Source organism: Nannospalax galili, unplaced genomic scaffold, assembly GCF_000622305.1.
Source record: "Nannospalax galili isolate Female #2095 unplaced genomic scaffold, S.galili_v1.0 scaffold1283, whole genome shotgun sequence".
Classification (NCBI taxonomy): domain Eukaryota; kingdom Metazoa; phylum Chordata; class Mammalia; order Rodentia; family Spalacidae; genus Nannospalax; species Nannospalax galili.
This window is the reverse complement of record NW_008349841.1, coordinates 367403-389720: the sequence shown is the minus strand read 5'-3', so window position 1 is coordinate 389720 and position 22318 is coordinate 367403. Positions and strand designations below refer to the sequence as shown.

Sequence of the window (22318 nt, the reverse complement as noted above, 5' to 3'; positions counted from 1 at the left end):
CCTGATTCATCAACAAAGTTAGTTAGCTGTTAGCCTCTCTGGGTGTCACTCAGGTAAACTTCAGACAGTCTAGGGAAATATATGGTTTGGGAACAATGCTATTCAAACTTTTTATTGTAAAGCACAGTAAAAACTATGAAGTTTGCATTGTGGACTCATACAGCCCAACAGACACATGCTTGTGAATGAAAATGCTCAATCATCTATTTATTTATTTTTATTTTGTGTGTATGAGTGTTATGCCTACATGTGTGTAAATGCACCCATGACGTGCAGTGCCCACAGAGGACAGAAGAGGGCATTGGATCCCCTGGAACTGGAGTTACAGACAGTTGTTAGTTGCCATGTGGGTGCTGTAATTTGAACCTGGGTCTTCTGCAAGAACAGCTAGTACTCTTAACCACTGAGCCATCTCTCCAGCCCCCAAATTTTTAATCATCTTATACACACTATTGAACTGATGTCTTACAATATAGACTATTTATTTTGTTTTTCCAATTTTTTTGGTTTTACAAAGTTATTTTGTTCAATAAATTGATTTCACGTGTCATTAGTAGATAGGAACCCATAGTTTAAAAACAAAAAGCCAAAGCAACCGTAGTTAAGAGAACTGTTATTTGTTCTTTGGGGCAAGAGTGTCTTTTTAAAGTATATTTGGTTGAACTCTGCTGAACATTTTTATACAAGGCTTTTCTTTACCACTGACCTAAGAGTACAGATTTATGCCATACCTTACTAATAACAAATCCCACATGAAACTAAGCAGAATCCACTGCTCTTTGGACTCATGTTTTTGTGCACCATGCTCCAGCTCCTCCTGAAAACTTCTGACCACTCCGACCATTGCTTCAAGGCAGCCTGTCTAGAATGAGTAAACACAGCTTGGACATGATGACTTAACTATACTTTATAAATTCACAACTGTTAAGCCACAAAATCAACCTTTCTAAATAAAATGCAGAGTAAGTCAAACTGCCAAGTGAAAAAGAACAGCTTTGGAGCCCTTTTCAGCACAGTTTGCCCCCAGACAATCCTAAATAAGGTCTGTGAGAGGGATGAAGCCAGGAAGTGTTGCATTCCACTCATTAAACGTCATCAATTCTGCCTAACCAAGCTGCCACTCTGTTCACAGAAGGTGCCAATAGTGGTCACGGGAGCAGAAATCAAATAGCACCATGTTCAAAAAGGGTTAAGATCTAGTGTGCAGCTCAGGGGTGCCTAACCTAGCATGCACTGACCCTACATTCAAGGCCCAGAACTGTATTTAAAAGGAAAAAGAAAACACTTAAAATAGTGGGATTCAGAAAGGTGTAACTTTCCCTTCAGAAAAGCAAAAGACATACCTAATGAATAATAAACAAACAATTGTTGAGATTTTTGAGCTACACTGATTCCAAGACTCAAATGAGTCAGCTTGCTGCAGTGCGTCCAGCAGCAACCTCGTTAAACATTAATGAGAGAGCTAGTTTCTAAAATCTGGAAGAAGGCTTGGTTTCATTCAACTGTTTCAAAGAAGAAGAAATGTAGTTCTAGCTGAGAGAATTTAAATGTGTCTGTTGATTAGCCTGCAAGGAACGTGTCCATTGGGTGAGAGGGTCAAGGAAAATCCAGCTGATTTTGAGGCAAAAAAACAGATATGATCATGATATTGTTTGGTGTCTACACTTATCTATGTGACTCTGTGATTTTTTAATTTTTTTATTTATTGCTTTTATTTTATGTGTATGCATGTATTCTGGAGTTACGGACAGTTGTTAGCTGCTATGTGGGTGCTGGGATTCAAACCTGGGTCTTCTGCAAGAACAACCAGTGTTCTTAACTACTGAGCCATCTTTCCAGCCTGACTCTGTGATTTAAAAAAAAAAAAAAAAATGGTTCTCGGACTTTTTGGTGCATGATGCCATTCCACTTAAAGATTATTAAGAACCTTAATAAACCTTTACGTGGGTTACACCAGCTAATTTTTTTAATCCATTTTAGAAATGAAGTCAAAACTTTTAAAAATTACTGATTCATGGGCCAACAAATGGCTCAGTGGATAAAGGTACTTGCTGCAAAGCCTGACACTCTGAGTTCTATCCCCCTAGGTCCCACATTGTGGAAGAGATATAACTCCCACAAGTTGTTCTCTGACCATGTCTGTGCATGCGTGCGCACACACACACACACACACACACACACACACAAAATAAATCTGATGTTAAAAGTGATTGATTCATAAAAATAATAGATATACCATATATGAAGGCAAACTTTTAGAAATTAAAAACCATGGGGCTAGAGATATAGCTTAGTGGTTGTTCCTCCAGAAGACCAGGGTTTGAATCCCAGCACCCACATGGCAGCTAACAACCATCCACCACACCAGTTCCAGGGACTCTGACACCCTCTTCTGTCCTCCATGGACACTGCACAACACTGGTGTACTTACATGCATGCAGACAGTACATTCATACACATAAAATAAAAATAAATAAGTCAAAAAATTATAAACCAAGTATAAAAACAGTGGTGAGCTGAGCTCATGGATCTAGAGTGTCACAAATCTCTTGAATGCTGGTTTAATGGATAGTATCAATGTTCTCATTTCCACGTCTACAAACATCCTGTTGTGATCTACTATGTGTGTGAATAGAATTAGCTCACAGAGATACAGATTTGGAAAAGAGAGGGCCTCACAGCCCCAAGAAAGGGTCTCTCGAACCTCGGTGATTCCCAGAAACACACTTCAAGAATTGCTTTTCTATAAAACAGTGTGAAAGAACATAGGAGTGCATTTCCTATGGTGAAGGTAGATCATTTGTACAACCTGGAAATAAAGATGGAGTGTGGAGGGAGGGGTTGGGGGCCTTGGAAACCTAGGTGGAGTTTACATTTATGAGATCCCGGAGCCACACCATCTCTTACACAGGGAAAGTGAATTAATGGAAGTTGTGATTAGGAGGAAAGAGGTGGGTGTAGGAGACAGTGGGAAGGAGAGGAGAAGCCGCTGGGTAGGCTGCACTCAGGTACTGAAAGAACGGAGAGGAGGAGAGTTCTAGAATTAGGGATTTCGAACAGCAGTGACCAAGACCTGGCCTGGAGAAAAAGGGGAGGGCAGGTCAAAAATGACTCAGTGTCCAGGTCCTCCCTCAACCTTGTCTTAAGTGACTGATGGCTCAAGAAGGCTTGTCCTCTCTTTCAGAGTTGGCCAGCCCATCCATCCATCCTAAGGGTTTGGAGGAAGTCAACCCACTTCCCAATTTGATTGGTCCCCGCTGCTTCCAGAAGAAAAGGCAGACTTGTCCCTATGACATCCCTGGACGGCTGCTCATTACTCACCCACCTGGGGCCCTGCAGGCGGTGAAGGGCTGTGCCCGCTTTCTGTGTGCGCGGGAGCCTGCGGTCTGCCTCCTATGCACCCCAGCACCCCCATCAGCTCCCTCTTCTCCTTCACCAGCCCTGCAGTAAAGAGGCTGCTTGGCTGGAAGCAGGGAGATGAAGAGGAGAAGTGGGCAGAGAAGGCAGTGGACTCTTTGGTGAAGAAGCTGAAGAAAAAGAAAGGAGCCATGGACGAGCTGGAGAGGGCGCTCAGCTGCCCCGGGCAACCCAGCAAGTGCGTCACTATCCCCAGGTCTCTTGATGGACGCCTGCAGGTGTCCCACCGCAAGGGGCTACCCCATGTCATCTACTGCCGCGTGTGGCGCTGGCCGGACCTGCAGTCCCATCACGAGCTGAAGCCGCTGGAATGCTGCGAGTTTCCATTCGGCTCCAAGCAGAAGGAGGTGTGCATCAACCCGTACCACTACCGCCGCGTGGAGACGCCAGGTGGGTCCCAGCCTGCTGGTCTCAGGGTCAAGGTGTCCCCTTGGTGGAGAGAGATGGAGCACCCACAGGAAAAGGACCCCTGCCACTAGGGTCAGAGAGGGAAGGGAAAAGAGGGAGGTAATGCACCCGAGGTTGTGTAGGAAGAAAATTATGATGGTCCCCTTTCAGTATACAGGTCAGGGTGGTAGGATTTTGAAAAATACAGTTTTGTTCAGATGGATTTAGGAAGAGGAGTCCTAATCTCTTCCTAGTTCTTAAGAGATTGAAAGGCCTTAATAACGGTTAAGTATAAAAAATAAACATGCTCCTTTCTCCTACCCCCAGGTAGACTGAAGCCAATGAATGCTATTCGTTAAACTAAAGGGGTGTGGGGAGTTGTCCCATCTCTGAGTCTGAAAACAGCCAGAGAGGAGCTCAAAGTCAGTTCAGGGGCTTGGGAAAAAGGGGCCATTGTTCTTAAATATAGTTTAGTTTGGTTATGTTTTGTTGGGGTGGAATCTAGCCTCACAAGCAAGACAAGGCTTTTCCACTGAATATCTCTCCTCTCTCTGTTCTCTCTCTCTCTCTCTCTCTCTCTCTCTCTCTCTCTCTCTCTCTCTCTCTCTCTTCCCCATAAACATAAACCCAGAGTCTTGCACATGCTACACAAGTGCTCTACCACTAAGCTGCACTCCTAGCCTTTAAAATCTGCTTAAGTTCTTCAGTTTCAAATAGAGAAAACTACTGTTCCAAAACTTCACACTGCATACACTTGTGTGTGTGTGTGTGTGTGTGTGAGAGAGAGAGAGAGAGAGAGAGAGAGAGAGAGAGAGATTGTCCATTAATTTCCCCTTTTGACAGAAGTCTGCTGCTTAGCCTCATTTCTTCCTGCTGGCTGTTAACAGTTTTACTGAGGTTCTCTTTGAGTGTTCCTGTAACCTTCCAGGGGAATCGTTTTTACAGCATTCTTTGATTGGTTATCTGCCTCATCCCAGGAACCCAGGGGGCTCAGGGAAATCACCGGTGTCCCACTAGGGGACAGTGCTGTCTGGTTAGCAACCCAAGTGTTTAGTTTACCTGGCTTATTGGGCTCCTCCTTGGGTTCTTCCACTTTTGGCCTCCAGTGCTTTGCTCAAGAGTGATAACCCCAAGATTTGTTTTTGGGCACTTTGATAGCTATAGAGTGTTTAGGATCACAATGTGAGGTCATTCTCAGGTGGGTTCTAGAGATAGAGAAGAGATTTTAACTATCATTTGATTTTCAGGTTAGAACAATAGTGGGGCTGTTCCTCTGGACTGCAGGGCCTGCAGAGGCACTGTAGTATTGAAATTGAGTCAAAAGCATGGTGTTCTGTATCTGGATAACAGTTTCCTTATCAAGAAGTAATTCATTAATGAGACATGGTTATCCAAATAGCATCTCATATGGACTTAAATCTAATGTCTGGGGAGTGTAAGTCCTTGGGCTGTTAAAAAAAAATACCAATCATTTTAGTCTTTGGTTGTAGTTACCTCTTCAGTGTTTAAGACCATTTCCCTTCTTATTGTCAAGGCTAGTTGAAACTCTAATCCTCGGGTCTTACTTGGATTTGGTGGGAGCCCCCACCTCCTTTAGTCATTTTTGTTTTTTTCTATTTTTTTTGTATTTTTGTACACGAATATTATGCTTATACATGAATGTTATGCCTGCATGTATGTAAGTGCACCGTGTGCATTCAGTGCTTGCAGAGGCCAGAAGAGGGCATCATATCTCTTGGAACGAATGGTTGTTAGCCACCATATGGATGCTGGGAACTGAACCCCTGTCCTCTGCCAGAGCAGCCAGTGAGTGCTCTTAGCCACCAAATCATTTCTCCAGCCTTTACCCTCTTAAAAAAATTTAAAAAACAATTGTGCCATCTATTGGGGTGAATCAGGGTCTTGCTGACTGGAGCTTACCGTGGAAGAGACTAGAAGGCATTTTTCTGTGGGCCTCTCCTCTTTGAAGAATGTACACTGGTTAAAGTCCACCCAGTGGGGTCTCCATGGCCTCCCTACACAAGAGGACAGGTGACTCTCAAGAGCTATAGGACCTTTTGAGAAATGTCTCATAGTCCTCTATGGTGATTATGGAAGAAGGCAAGGCTCAAAATAGTATTCCTTTGAGTCCCTCTGTCCACATTGGTATAAACTTCCAAATATGGTTGTTGAAAACCCAGGAGGTCAATTACACTGATACTTTTGTTTCACATTTAAATAAACTTTGGGCAAAAACCAAACACTTAAATCAATAAATCTTGATTAAACAGAGTACAGTTTTTGTATTTTAAGCCAGTATTTTAAAATGTTAGCAAGAGAAGATCAATAACTTAAGAGAACTCTATTAATTTGAACTTTGACCTTAGAAATTTTAATAACCTTTAATGATCATACACATAGCATCTCTAAGTCGTGTTTTGTATGTACCTTATATAACTTACTCAGACCTTTCTTGACTTGCTTAGGCTTTTTAGTTTTGCCTTTATCTTTTCTAGTCTGGAAAAAATCCAGCCATCTTGACTTTGGACAAAGTATTATGCAGAAATTCTTCTTTACTAAATCTTCATTCCTACATCTATTTAGCATTTCTTTCTCCTGTTTATTGGCTCCCTTTTACTTTATTTTTGTTCCTAATATCATGAGACATAGTAACATAAAAAAAATAAATTTATCACCTTATTTAGAGGCTCACTGTTGAATTCAGTGACATCAGGTTGGACCAATAATATTTTTTATGGTCTATATAGACTTGTGTAGACAAATCTTTTTTTGTGGTCTTTTTTGAGACTGAGTCTCCCTGTAGTCCCAGCTGACCTGGAACTCACTATGTAGACCAGGCTGGCCTTGAACTCACAGAGATCCGCCTGCCTCTGCCTCCCAAGTGCTAGGATTAAAGGTGTACAGCACCACCCCCAGCATCCAGACAAATCTTATCATCTGCTGGATTGTGCAATGGGAACAGGGACAGAAGAATGGTCTTTCCCCTGCCTCGGAGTGCTATCAGAGAAAGAATGCTTGATTTTGAAGGGGCCCCCTCTGATATCTTTAAATTTTATAAAGTCATAGGTTTGTGGCAGTCAGCACCTATGATCATGGAGGTTCAAGGTAGCAGAAGTATCTGCCTTTATCCATGTCTAACCTGAAGTCCTCCCTCACTAGACCTGGAAGAGAGCAAATGTTTAAAAGCCTGTACCCACAATCAGCATGTGCTTGTGCGTGGAAGCAGACAACCTGAAAAACCTAGGAAATGAGTGTCCTCCCTCCTACAAAAACATAATGCTATAACTGATATTTCCCTATAGAGGACACTTTTTCCAATCCTCTGGTTTAAATTTAGGCCAGGTTTGAGTGCAGAAAAAATCACTTTTTTTTAAGGTCAAACAAATTATGGATAGATATCCATCTGTAGACTCAAAAGAAAATGTTAGAATGTCTTCTGGTTTCTCCTTTATCTTTCCCCATCAGAATGTCCCCTGATGACCCCCTTATTTCTCCTCCCCTCATTAATGACCATGAGAAATGGAAAGGTCTATCAGACTGGTCCACACTCGCCAATGAGACTCTGAAGTCTACTTGCCTTCCCTCTTTGTGACCATGAGGGAACATGAGGCCTTTTGGGTTGTGCCTCTCTCACAGGTATGACCTTTATCCCCCTGGACCTTGATGAATTCTTCCTGTATTTTGTGTGGTAACTTTAGATAAATCAGTGATAGAAAGGCATAGAGTACATCCGAGAGACAAATCAATAGACCTGGGAATCAGCAAGAGCATGTATTGCTAAATTCCAGAATTACTTTGGTTGATGAGAACCAGGGGCCAAAAGCTTACTGGAAATTGTGGTAGGATGCTCTCCCAATTCCAGAGATACCGTAGTGAGCAAGGATTAAGCTTCTTGACCAAGAGAATCAGGCCCCACAAGTTACCTTCATCAGCAGGTATCAATCTTTACCCCTTTTCCCCCTTTTATTGTAACAAAGGTACAATTGTCTCTCTCAGATATGGCTCTGATTTCCTTCCTGTAAGAATCTGGAGTGGGGGGCTGGAGAGATGGCTCAGCGGTTAGGAGCACTGGATACTCTTGCAGAGGACCTGAGCTAAATTCCCAGCACCCATATGGCAGATAACAACAGTTGGTAACTCTAGTTCCAGGGGATCCAGCACCCTCTTCTGAACTCCGCACAACACAGGTACACTTAGACACATGCAGGCATTTCAAAAAAGGATCTGTAGTGATCAGGAGGAAAGGAGAGAGAGAGAGAGAGAGAGAGAGAGAGAGAGAGAGAGAGAGAGAGAGAGGGAGGGATTTTTTTTTGAGGGGAGGGGAGGGGAAAAGAAAAAAGAAAAAATGAAAGTTGCCTATTCTGGCCATGATGTATTGGAAGCACAGAGATGCAGAAGAATCTCTAAGCTCCCTTTAGATTCCAATGTATATGTTATGTCAAAGAATGCTTCAAAAACTAGAAGAAGGGACTGGAGAGATGGCTCATAGGTTAAAAGCACTGGCTATGCTTACAGAGAATCCAGGTTCATTTCCCGGCGTCTACATGGCGGCTTACAATCCTCTGTAAATTTAGTTCCAAGGAATCAGATACCTTTTTCTGGCCCCCATGATCACCAGGCACACATGTGGTGCACAAACACACATGTATGCAAAACATTATAAACATAAAATAAACAAAAAAAATCTTGAAAAAAAAACCCAGAAGAACTCATCCTGGAGGTCTTGTGTTACCTAGTTAGTCTAATATAGGAAATACTTTGACCTTATCACATGACAGTAGGAACACTCAGAAAACGCTACACAGCTACCCATTTTGATAAAGAAGCAGTAGACATGGGGTAGAAGAAAGTGACCTGAGGTGTGTAGATCTAAGATAGCAAAGTAAGGACACAGAAAAGAGCAAGGAATTTATTTCATGGTCTCTACCCATGGAAGGGGGAGTCCGTATGTCTTACCACCAATTTTACTAGGAACACCAAAAGATGCTGTCTTTATCTTGGTTTTGCTCTCCCCTCAGTGCCTAGATACAAGCTGCTACTGGGACAGGGCCCAAGAGAGACCATGGAGTGTACCCAGTATGCCTGCCCGTAGCTACATTAGGAACTGGGAAGGAGAAAGCATTCCATGGTGTGACCTTGCCTCATGACCTCTCTGAGGGTGGCATGGGAAGAGCAAGACCAGATGGTCTATGTCCTCCATGTTGGCTTCACCAATTGAGTCCCTTAGAAATAAAGTTGTTAAGAACACTTAACCCTGTTTTTAAAATGTCAGCAGCTCTGGGTGTGGTGGTGTATGCCTTTAATCCAAGCATTTCGGAGGCAGAGGCAGGTGCAGATCTTACCGTGTCTCAAAAAGACAAAAAGAAAAACAAAACAAACAAACAACAACAACAACAAAAAAAAAAAAAACCCAAATGTAAGAAGCCTTAAGTGGTACTTCTCAGAAAAATAACTGCCTGCATCCAGCAACATGGTCCAAGATAGTGTCAGTATCCTCTATTCTGTTCAGGCCCCTATGTGCCTGACCCTGTTAAACTACTTTGTTCTCTTCCTTTCCCTCAACTTTGAACAGAGGTCTCTCTCATTCTAAAGGAGGATGGCAGAGGTGAGAGAAAAGAATTTCCAGCACCCAGGGAGAGAAAGAGTTAAACTTAGTGCCATTTCCATTCCACCACATGGACGTTGGTCACAGAAACACAGGAAAACAAGCCAAGAATGAAAGACACTGCACGTGTATGCCATATCCCCATCACCCCCAAGGAAGAAAACCTGGTACAGAAAGGAAATAGAAATCCTTTTCTGTCTCTCAGGGAGGCAGACTTGAGGCAGGACAGAAAGACAAAGCCTAGAGACTGAATCTACCCAAAAGAAATCTTAGCCAAAGGTTAATCACTGGATAAGCCCCCACAAGATTACCTCAAGTCCAGGGGATCATCACCTGTTCCGTATTCAGAGGAACTCCTTTAGGATCTATCTGGTCTCCACAGGTTACAAAGAAAATTGGAGTTCTCCTTTTGAGTTCTTATTCTTGTTAATAAAATAATTTACAAATGGACTTGGAAGGGAGCTCAAGGACAACCTTTATATCCTTTAAGAGAAAAACAACATAGCAGGCAGGCTGGAAGTCTTGGCAGCTGCCTAGACGAGGGAGATGGAGAAGAGAAAGAGGGAGAGTCTTGCCTTTTGAGTTAGGGTCCAAGAAAGTGGGCGGGTCATCAGTGGAGGCCCACAAACAGCCTAGTGGCAGAGGTGGGAGGCAAAGGCTTCAGAGAAAAGGTGTATGTGGGGGGGGGGGTGACCCAGAAGAGACCCATTAAAATGAACAGATTGAATTTGTGTTTTCATATTACTGTTGATCTTTTCCTTCACTGCATTTTTTCATTTACCACGTGCATTTCACTTAATAGCTTTTGGTTCCTTGCTTTTAGATCATTCTGGTAACGGCAATAAAATGCCTTTATTTCATCAGCAGCAGTGAGCATGAAAGTGAGGCTAATCATCTAAATAATTCAACATGGCTTCTGATGGAAAATATTCTCAGTCTCACCTAGGGTTCCACTGCAAGTATTAGGAACCAATTGTGCCTCTTTAAAAAGACTTTATTGGCAGAAGTGAAGAAAGATGCAAACATTGACTTCCATAAAGTCAAGTACTAGATCATTACCAAGCTGCGAGTGTATAGGACCGTGGATGACCTTAGAAAGAGCCTCCTCCGAACTTCATCACTTTGTGACCCTCTGCTTAAAATGTGGGTGTCAAGGAGGAAAGCTGGTGACTGAGCATAATTCACATGCTCTTTTTGGGTAGAGATGGGACCCTTTGTGGGCATTTTCACTATGAGCACAAGGTAGTCAGCTCTCCCTGTGTGTTTCCTTTGCTCCTAGTGCTGCCTCCAGTGCTGGTGCCAAGACACAGCGAATACAACCCCCAGCTCAGCCTCCTGGCCAAGTTCCGCAGCGCCTCCCTGCACAGCGAGCCGCTCATGCCGCACAACGCCACCTACCCCGACTCCTTCCAGCAGCCTCTGTGTCCCGCACTGCCTTCCTCGCCCAGCCACGTGTTCCCGCAATCTCCGTGCTCTGCCAGCTACCCACACTCTCCAGGAAGTCCTTCCGAGCCAGAGAGCCCGTATCAGCATTCAGGTCAGTCTGTGGAAAATGGGACCCACGGTGGGTGAGCAGAAGTGCAGTCGTTATAACTAACGGGCTTTACAGTTTACAGAGCCACCTGTAGGCCATCTATCTCACCACACTCCAGAATGACCAGGGCCTGACCTCGTGGAGCAGATCTGCAGATCCTGTTTTTGGTTCTAATCCTCTGGAAGCTCTCAGAAACGAATTGTATTTTAACATCATTCTGAGAAATTTCCAGAGTGTGTGTGATTGGTTTTGGGTTTTGTTTCCTTGGTGTTTTTGAGACAGAGTCTCCCTGTAACCACAGCTGGCCTGGCACTCCCTATGTAGACCAGACGGCCTCGGGCTCACAGAGATTTGCCTTTGTCTCCCAAGTGCTGGGCTTAAAGGCTTGCACCACCAAACCTGACTGTGATTGTGTTTTTGAAACAGGGTCTGGCCCCATACTCAGGATTCTTCCGCCTCAACCTCCCCAGTGCTGGGGTTACAGGCATAGGCCACTTTGCTGAGGGTAGAAGTAAAATTAAAATACTGCTGTATAATGAAATAAAAATATTTTTAAATTAAACACCAAGAGAAAAGGCACACAAGATGGCTCAGCACATAAAAGCACCATCTACACACACTTGGTTATCAGAGTTTCATCCCTTCAACTTATATAAAGGTGGAAGGAGAAAACCGACTCCACAAAGTTGTCCTCTGCCCTCCACATACTCACCATGGCACAGGCACCATGCACACATCATGCGTACACACAATAATAAGTAAAATTTTTGAAAATGAGACACCAAAAAAATTCTGTAAACCAGAAATGGAGATTTGGCTTGAGAGCAGGACAAAAGGAAGACTCTGGTTAGGTCTTTGTTTGCTTGCCTCTTTCAACAATCAAAAGGAGCCTTTGGCTACAAAAGCTGTGTGCATAACTGCAGTGTTGTGGGAAGGTAGGCCCCGACTCCAGCCAGCGCATTCTCAGGATTTGCTCCGAAGCTAAGAGAGCAGGGGAAAGAGCAGGCACTTCAGTAGCTCGATGCTGGATTGAGAAAGCATATGGAAGAGGGAGGGAGACTCCATGTGGCGTGACACACATCATTCATGCCATGTGTGTCACAGCATCTGTGAACCTGGTCAAAGCTGAGACATGAAGAAGGGATGTATAGGAACATGGTAGTAAGCTCACAACTACAGCTATGATTTTCTGGACTTTGGTCAGTAATGACTATGTACCTACTAAGTGTCCAGCAGTGCCCCAGGGCTAGAAGAGCATGATGGCTAAGAGCATGGTCTCTGGTCTTCAAGAGGTAGGTAGTGATGAAGAATAATCAGAAAAATGAGCCATCAAATGGAGTATAGGCAGTAGCAGGCCAGGCAGGGTCATCACAAGGAACCAAACTAAAGTGGGGATGTGAGATGGGGATAGAGACTGTGAATTGGGGGAAGTGGTATTTATGAGATTTGATGATAGAGGCACTGAATAGAACCTCAGGAGCCACTACACAGCGTGAGAACAGGTATTTGGAGACTCACAGGTGGCTGAGTTCACTTGAGAAACCAGCAGCCTGGAGGTAGAGGTAGGATCTCAAATTGGAGGCCAGCTTTGGCTACATAAGGAATTCCAGGTCATTCGGGGTTCCATAAAGACCTGTCTCACAAAACTAAAGAGGCATAACACAAAGTCATTTGAGAACAGAGCCATGTTTAAGAGACTGGATAATTATGTCATAAGATATATATTTGCATAACACATCTGTGGTGTAGAAGATTAACTGTACTGACTGTGTATTCCACCCTGGTTCCTCAGTTCACTAACAGGCTGATGTTCCCTGTCTTCTTTCCATCCATGGACAGACCCTAGCAAGAATGAAAAGCCTGCCAGTCTTGTAGACAAGGCATAGCCCTTTTCATTTTGAAGAAAGTAACTTTGAGGAAAAAAAAAAAAGAATTAGGGGTCTGGAGAGATGGCTCAGTAGTTAAGAGCACTAACTGTTCTTGCAGAAGACCGAGGTTCAAATCCCAGCACCCATATGGCAGCTTACAACTGTCCATAACTCTAGTTCCAGGGGATCTGACACCTTCTTCTGTCCTTGGCAGACACTGCAGGACATGGGTACATTTACACACATGCAGGCATAACACTCATACACATAAAAGAAAAATTAATCAGGTGGTTGAGGAGACTGGTAGGCCTGGGCAGCTAGTGCTGAATGATGCTGGGAAAACTGCAGTGAGTCCAGGCTGGAGTCGGACATGGCTGAGGAAGCATGGAGACCTGCCAAAGCAGAGCAAGAAGAAAACTAGGAAAGAGAAGCCAAAATCTGAGAAGGCTGAAGAGTCAACCGAAGGAATGGAAGAAGCTGTTTCTCCAAAGCTAGTACAGTTAAAGAAGAAAGCAGGGCCTTCTGAAGATGATGTGAATCCTCCTAAATCCAAAAAGGCCAAAAAAGCAAGAGGAGCCACCTCAAGATGACACGGCTGCCCCCAAAACCAAAGCTGCAAAAAAAAGAAAAAGGAATCCGTTAAGAAGAAGGCTGTCTCTGCCCAAACCAAAGAAATAAAAATCCAGGAGCCTTCCGAGGAAAACAGAGGTGCCCCAAAGCCCAAAAAGACGAACAAAGGAAAGGACTCGAATGGAGACATTGGAGAGAAGAGACCCAAACTGAAGAATGGGTCATCCCATCCCAAATCGGACTCCAGTACCAGTGGAGTGACCGGCGGAGAAAGCAGTAGTGAGACAGAACAGGAAATACCTAGAACCAAAAGAAGGAGCTTTCTCTAATTTTCCCATATCTAAAGAGATTACTAAGCCTCTCAAAGCTCATGGTAAACTTCCTATTTCCTATACAAGCAAAAACATTCCACCATTTGTACAGTGGGAAAGACTTAGTTGCCCAGGCAGGACAGGACCTGGGAAGACATTCTCCTTTGCCATCCCCTCGACTGTGAAACTTTAGGGTGGGCTGCAGGACAGGAAGAGAGGCAGAGCACCCTAGGTGCTGGTTCTTATATCTGCAAGAGAATTGGCAAGTCAAGTAAGCAGAGACGTCAGTGACATCACAAAGAAGCTGTCGGTGACTGGTTTTTATGGTAGGACTTCATATAGAGGTCAAATTGAACAGATGCAGAATGGAATTGACATCCTGGTTGGGACACCAGGTCACATCAAAGACCTCCTGCAGAATGGCAAGCTGGACCTTAGCACACTCAAGCATGTCATCCTGGATGAGGTCAACCAGATGTTGGATATGAGTTTTGCTGATCAAATGCAAAGAGATTTTATGTGTGGTATATAAGAAAGATTCTGAAAACATTCCCCAAACATTGCTTTTCTCTGCCTCTTGCCCTCACTGGGTGTTTAATGTTGCTAAGAAATACATAAAATCAGGGCTGGAGAGATGGCTCAGTGGTCAAGAACACTGACTGTTCTTGCAGAAGACCCGAATTCAAATCCCAGCACCCACATGGCAGCTAACAACTGTCTGTAACTCCAGTTCCAGGGGATTCGACAGCGTCGGAGGTCTAAATCAGTGTGCTTCCCGATATTGCTTAGAATTGCATGCTATGCTCAAGAAACCAAGTTAAAAATAAAATCGAGTCACTCAGTTCTTAAAAAATGGACTTCAAGGGGCTGGAGAGATGGCTCAGCGGTTAAGAGCACTGACTGCTCTTACAGAGGACCCGGGTTCGATTCCCAGCACCCACATGGCGGCTGCGAACCGTCTTTAACTCCAGTTCTGGGGGAATCCGAAGCCCTCTTCTGACCTCAGTGGCATTGCACGACACGGGTGCACTCACATACATGCAGGCAATACACTCATACACATAAAATAAAAACAATAAAGAAAATATTTTTTTAAAAAAAAAGAATACATGAAATCTACATTGAACAGGTGAACCTGATTGGTAAAAACACTCAGAAAACAGCCATAACTGTGGAGCACCTGGCTACTAAGTGTCACTGGAGCGAGAGGGCAGAGGTTATTGAGGATGTGATTTGAGTGTACAGTGACCATCAAGGGTACGCCATCATCTTCTATGAATCAAGAAAGAAGCCCAGGAGCTGTCACAGAATATACACATAAAGCAGGATGCCCAGTCCTTACATGGTGACATTCCACAGAAGCAAAGGGAAATCATGCTGAAAGGCTTCCAAAATGGCAATTTTGGAGTTTAGGTGGCAACTAACATTACTGTACGTGGGTTACACATCCCTGGGGTTGATTTGGTTGTACAAAGCTTTTTTTTTTTTTTTTTTTTTGGTCTTTTTGAGACAGGGTCCCCTTGTAGCCCCAGCTGTCCTGGAACTCACTATGTAGACCAGGCTGGCCTTGAACTCACAGAGATCTGCCTGCCTCTGCCTCCCGAGTGCTGGGATTAAAGGTGTGGACCATCACACCCAGCTTGCATGTGCTTTTATCAGCACAAGGAACAATATCAGCACAAGTGGAGCAAAAGCAGGAATTGAATTTAAACAAGTGGGTGTTCCTTCTGCAACAGAAATAATGAAAGCTTCCAGCAAAGATGCCATCAGGCTTTTTAGATTCTGTGCCTCCCACTGCCATTGGCCACTTCAAGCAGTCATCTGAGAGGCTGATGGAGGAGCAGGGAGCTGTGGAGGGCCTGGCAGCAGCACTGGCACATATTCAGGTGCCACATCGGCCAACCAGCGCTCCTTGATCAATTCACAAACGGCGTTGTGACCATGATCCTGTGGTGCTCAATTGAAATGCCCAACATTAGTTATGCTTGGAAAGAACTTAAGGCGGAAGAACTGGGCGGAAGCATTGATTCCACAGTGAAGGGAATGGTCTTCCTCAAAGGCAAACTGGAGAAGTGGCATGATTCTCCGCGTTGGCAGCTGGCTGTGGCCACAGAGCAGCCAGAACTGCAAGGACTACTGGAAGGCCAGAGGGATGGCCGCTGTGGCTGTGGCTTCAGAGGACAGCAAAATGGAAGCAGAAACTTCAGGGGACAGGGACTGCAGGGAGGAAATAGAAACTTCAGAGGACAGTGCCCAGAAGGTGGCAACAAAAGTAACAGGTCCAGAACAAAGGCCAGAAGCAGAGTTTTAAAAGCCTTTAATCATCAGTGTGAGTGCAGTAGAGATTTGCCTGGCAAACAGGACTGCATCTCAGTTTGACCGTTTTCACCGTTCAAAGCCCGCAGTGCTTCCCTTTTGATCAGCTGCTCCATCCTCATTCTGTGCAGAGAAGCAGGCTTCTAAATTATTTCATATGACCATTGTCAATTGTTTTCATTTTGAAAAGGGACACAGATTCATTGCATCTTTATTCTTAATATATTGTCTTGTAGATTTGCAAGATAAAATTAAAAAGAGAAAAATTAATCAAATTTAAAAAAATTATTAGCAAAATGCCAACCTGAATAATAGCCCATAGAAAAGTAAGAATAAAAACACCTTTTGAGATGAACTAGATTAGTCCCTAATTGTTTTTTTGTTTTTGTTTTTTTTCTGTCTTTTTGAGACAGGGTCTCCCTGTAGCCTCAGCTGCCTGGAACTTGCTCTGTAGACCAGGCTGGCCTCAAACTCAGCCATCTGCCTGTCTCTACCTCCTGAGTGCTGGGGTTAAAGGCCTATGCCACCACGCCCGGCACCTAGTCCCCAATTTTTAAAAAATAGTTTTATTGAGGGACTGGAGGGATGGTGCAGTGGTTAAGAGCACTGGCTGATCTTGGCAGAGGACCTGGGTTTGGTTCCCAGCACCCATGTGGCAGCTAACAACCATCTGTAACTCCAGTTCCAGGGGAATCAGACGGCCTCTTCTGACCTCCACAGGCAATGCATGACATGGGTGCACTTACGTACATGCCAGCAGTGCACTCATACACATAAAATAAAAATAATAGATAAAATATTTTTAAAGTGTTATTGAGATGTAATTCACATATATAAAATTCACCCATTTTAAAATATATAGTTCAGTGATTTTTTTGTATATGAGATTATTTTTTTGAGATTAATTTTTAAGTTGTGGTAAGTATATTTATCATAGCCATTTTAAGAGTTCAATACAGTGACATTAAGTCAATTCACAGTATTATGCCTTCACCACTATTTTCAAAATATTTTAAAGATTTTATCATTTATCGATATGTATCTGTGTGTGCATGCATGAGTTTAATGTACACCATATGCTTCAAGGTGCCTGTGGAGGCCAGAGGTGGTCAGATCCCCTAGAGCTTGAGTTACAGACAGTTGTTAGCCTTCATGTGGGTGCTGGGAACTGAACCTGGGTCCTCTGTAAGAGCAGTAAATGCTTCTAACCTCTGGGCCAGCTCTCCAGCCCCTGCAAAAAAAAATTTAACTCCCCAAACAGAAACTCTTGTACCATTAAGCAATGACTCCCTATATCCCCCATCCTTAGCTTCTGGTGGACTCAAATCTACTTTCTCTATGAATGTGTTTATTCTGGGGGCCTCATGCAAGAAGATGCATGCAGTATTTGCATTTTTGTGCCTGGCTTATTTCACTAAGCAGAGCGTTTTCACAGTTTATCTGTACTGTAACATGTATCAGTATTTCACTTTTGTGACTAAATAATATCCTATTGTATTGATATATGCATTAAAAATTCATTCATTGGTTGGTGGCTATTTGGGCTGTTTCCACCTTTTCACTAATGTGTGAAATGCTGCGGTGAACCTTAGTAGGGAAGTATGTGTTTGAGTTCAGCTTCTACTTTCTTTGGGTGTACAAGTCATATGATAATTCTATGCTCAGGCTCTTAATTTTCTGGGTAGACTTGCAAAAGGGCCACTTTGCCTTACAAGGTTTTCACCGGGGTTGCAGTCCATTTTCTAATAAGGAAATACCTTATCTTCACCCTCAGTGTGGTCCATGAACCTCTGCATTAGGTTGCCATAGGGCCTGTAGTACATGACTACATCCAACTCTTGATTTGTTGAATCAGAATTTCTGGGGGTAAAATCAGAAATATACATTTTTAGCAAGCACCACTGGTGATATTTGTGCATAGCTAAGTGTGGGAGCTATTTGTGTAGACAATCCAATTCAGGAAAGACTGATTGGTCTGCCCCTTTTATGCAGAATCTCACCACTAGTGGACAAGATCCTTTGGGACTAATGTTAAACATGGAAACTGAAGGAAGTGGTTGCCCTCTAAGGACCACGCTGAGGTCCTGCCTCACAGTTCCCCTGTGCCTCTGCTACTACTGATTACCTCCTGATGAGCTAGCAACTGAATGTACAGTATTTGCCTGACTAGGCTCACTGTCGAGTCATAGGACCAATCTGAGAAGGCCACAGTTACAGTCCAGTTTCAGCTGTTCTGTTTGGGGAGCATCTCTTGAAGCAACTCAGGGACAGGTCATCTTTGTGGCCACTGTATAGCTCATGACAACATGGGGTCTGAAAACCGAGCTCATTTTGAAGAGTCAGGCTTCGTGGCATTTTGAAAACCAGAAAAGACTATTCTATTGAGGAAAACCCAGTAAACAGCTTATATTTAAAAATCATATCATAAAATCATTTGAACTCAATGCTATTTGAGTCAATCCATTGAGTCAACCCAGCACTAGGGATCTCAGAACAACTACTTTCCATGGAAGGATGCTGAGAATGTCATTTCAGAGAATTTGGTCGCATTAATGTGGTTTCTCTTCAGTGGTAGCACTGCCCACCCAGCCCCACCTGTCTGCACAGCCATCAGTGTGACAGTTGCTTTGTTCTGAAACTTTCTTATAGCTGGCATCTCCCCCCATCTCATCCTGCCACAAAGCCCCAGGGACCCGGAATGGCCAACCCATAGATGCCACAACAGATACTTAGTGTTACCGATGCCTAACAGAGGTAAATTATAGGTGAAGAGCTGAGTGTAGTTACTTTCTAAGAGTATTGTTTCCAGTTACCTCAAAACCTAACAGAACAAAAGTGTGCTAGCCTGTTCTTCTGTGTGGTGGGAGAGGCAGGCAGCAGGCTGCACATTTTCAGTTTGGCATTCATTATACTGCAGAGTGAATGTTTTATCATTTTAGTTCCTAGAACACATTTTTTTTGACATAGCATTTACAAGTCTGTGATGGTGGTTTTTTGGTGGTAGTGGTAGATGTAGGAGTGGGAGTGGCTTCCCTCCCCCTGCCCCAGGTGGGTATTGCTCTGTTGTCCGGCTGCTTCAAACTCCTATGTCCAAGCAATCTTCCGACCTCTGCTTTTCAAGTAGCTAAGTCTGGCTTTGTAGGGTCTTGTTCATTTGTTTGTTTGTTTGAGACAGTGTCTTGCTATGCAATTCAGGCTGGCCTAGAATTTGCAATCCTCTTGCTTCAGTCCTCCTGAGTGCTGGGATTATAGGTCTACAGCCCCTTGTCGGGTAAGTTTGTAGTTCTTTATGCTTAGTGTGGAACTGGGAACTTAAGAAATAAGTTTTGTTCCCTTTGTGTTTTTGCTATGTTTATTGTGTCATTCGTTTAGCTACAGAGATGCTCTTAGAAAATTTAGAGCTGGGATTTTTAAATTTTTATTTGTATCTTACAGTAGGCTAAGTGCTGTCAACTTCAATGCTCGCGTAAAGCAGATGCAGTCTTGCGTAAATGCAGTTTTTGTCTCTGTCAATCTAGAATGGGCTCTAAGAACTGCATTCTTAGCAAGATCCGAGCTGGGGCTGAGGCTGCTGCTCTGGGAAGCACATTTTAAGCAGTCCGGGACTAAAGGAGCCTGCTCAAAGTATCCCAGAGTAAACTCTTTCATAACTGGATGTTCTTCTGTAAATAAATCATACCCTCCTAATTTATCTGCTTCATCACTTTGCACTTTTTAGTGCTAATGGGGACATATTCCTAACAGAAGAATTACAAGTGTATTCAAGGAAAAGGAAATAATATGAGGAATGGAAAGGTAGAGAAGTGGTGTGGGTATCAAAGAAAGAACTTGGAACTGTGGCTGGTGACAGATAAGCTTACTATAAGTTTAAAAGCTGGGGTAAGGGGATGGAGAGCTGGCTCAGTGGTTAAGAGCACTGGCTGCTCTTGCAGAGGACCTGGGTTTGATTCCCAGCACCCACATGGTGGCTAACAACCATCTGTCTATAACTCCAGTTCCAGGGGATCCGATGCCCTCTTCTGACCTCTGCAGTCATTGCATGCCACAGGTGCACTTACATACAGGCAAGCAACACACTCATACACATAAAATAAAATTAAAATAATAAAATATTTTTAATAAATAAAAAATAAAGGCTGGGGTAAAAACATAGCATTCATAGATTTCCTACTGAAGCAGTCAACTCTCCTTCATTTACGTTTGTGCCATATGGAAATAAATATCCTATGTGTACCACAGAGGACAATGTGAGCCTCTCTGCATATAAATGTATTTTTTCTTAGATAAAAACTTCATCAATGCTTTCTATTTGGATTTGGTTTTTATCATATTCAGAGTATTGTTATCATTACTTTATTGTGGAATTATACTTTTGGCATAGGGATTCAGTTGTGCTCCAACAGACTGTGGTCTTAGGTAAAGATGAAGTGACCTGCCACCTTGTTTTTAGATGTGTTTATTCTAAGACTAATGCTATTTTAAATCATGTCCATGAATCTTTTCCCTGGCCCCTCATTACTAATAAATATGTTTACAGATGCCCTAACTATGGAAAATTAACAAGGACCATGGCCTCTGTCCCACTAGTACCATAAGTGGATGAGCTAACTAACCCCAGACAGCTTCCATTAAAGATAAATGTTTGAAAGACTGCAAAGGGGCCACAGTGGTCGCGCAGTCAGCTTTCTGGTTTAAGCATTCGTCTCTGCTTCCTTTGAAATGACAGCTACAAAGCCCAGAGGTGACAGTAACGCTGCACCTTCTGTCTTGTTTTCTTCCAGACTTCCGGCCAGTTTGCTACGAGGAGCCCCAGCACTGGTGCTCCGTCGCCTACTATGAACTAAACAACAGAGTTGGTGAGACATTCCAGGCGTCTTCCCGGAGCGTGCTCATAGATGGCTTCACTGACCCTTCCAATAACAAGAACAGGTTCTGTCTTGGACTTCTTTCAAACGTAAACAGAAACTCCACGATAGAAAACACCAGGAGGCACATAGGAAAGGGTAAGAGTGAACACAGCATGCCTCCTTGCTGCCTTCAGAGCTGAAATGCAGGACTAGAAGCCAGCCACACACTGGCTGTGTAACCTATGGAGAGACCTCAGGGCTGGTGAACCCTGGGATAGCCATGGTGTCACCACTGGAGAGGGCATGGGCTTTCTGAAGTCAGTAGGTCATCTTCAAGGATGGCATGGGGTGAGTTCTATGAAGACAAGACAGAGTAAAGAGCCAGCCAGGTGAAGTAATGCAGGCCTATTATCCCAGCATTTGGAAGGTAGAGGTAGGAGGATCAGAAGTCCAAGGCTAGCCTCAATTGTGTAGCAAGTTCAAGACCAGCCACCCTAGGCTACATAAGGACCCCTATCCAGAAAAACAAGCAAGTAAAACTCATAAGAAATAGGAAGGCACCATGGTATTATTCAATGAAAGTATTAAGTATTTTTAATAGTCTTAAGATGCTAAATAGGATGATTTCTGGGGAAGAAGAAATTTGACTGAATGATTAATATCAGGTCAAGTAACCTTTGGAGACTTAGAAAGTATACAGTTAGAGATAATGTCTGACTTATGCTTGGATGCCCTTGGCAGATGATGGGGTTCTCCTGTGTCTTGGTGGTCACTGTGATTGGGCATAGGTCTCACTGGTCTCTACTGATGCTGCTTTTGAACCATCTCAGCTCTGCAAGAAATGGTAGGGAGCACTGCTGAGAAGGAGTCGTTGGAGGGTCCTGAAGTATTTTTTCTATTAGAATTGTTGGTGCCCTGGTCTGCTATGGCTCTGGAGTCAAGGGTAAAAAGGACATTAGAGCTTGATCTTTTTTCTTCTCCCTATCTACCAATAGGCTTGAGTCTTTTCTTTGAGATTTCCTGAGGAGACTCATGATTTCACTTGTGATGCTTTCTAATATCCTTCCTGTCATAGTCCATCACCATCTTCCACTGTAGTAGCCTACAGCCCCTGAGTTAGAGGCAGGTTAAATTCATTTAGTGGTGTTGACTTTTTCATGCTGGGGATTGAACCCAGGGCCAAGGCTCTTTCATGCTGGGGACTGAACCCAGGCCTTGTGTATGCTATACAAGCACTCTACCACTAATCCAAATCCCCAACTCCCACTTGAATTCTTTTTTTAAATAAATATTTTATTTATTATTTGTATTTTATGTGTGCACGTGTATTGCCTGCATGTAGGTAAGTGCACCTCTATCGTGCAATGCCAGCGGAGAGAGGCTGTCAGATCCCCTGGAACTGGAGTTATGGACAGTTGTTAGCTGCCATGTGGGTGCTGGGATTCAAACCCAGGTCTTCTGCA

General features: G+C 43.5%; 1 protein-coding gene and 1 pseudogene across 1 annotated transcript in view; both read left to right on the top strand.

Moving 5' to 3' along the window:
* Window positions 1-22318, top strand: part of Smad9 (SMAD family member 9) — a 78036-nt gene that overhangs the window by 42113 nt on the left and 13605 nt on the right. Inside the window, exons 2-4 of the mRNA XM_008847123.3 lie at window positions 3185-3807; window positions 10689-10946; window positions 20790-21011. Of these exons, the coding sequence (XP_008845345.1) occupies window positions 3396-3807; window positions 10689-10946; window positions 20790-21011 (892 nt within the window). The 5' untranslated portion in view covers window positions 3185-3395. The remainder of the gene's footprint in view (window positions 1-3184; window positions 3808-10688; window positions 10947-20789; window positions 21012-22318) is intronic.
* LOC103745208 lies at window positions 12215-16071 on the top strand (annotated as a pseudogene).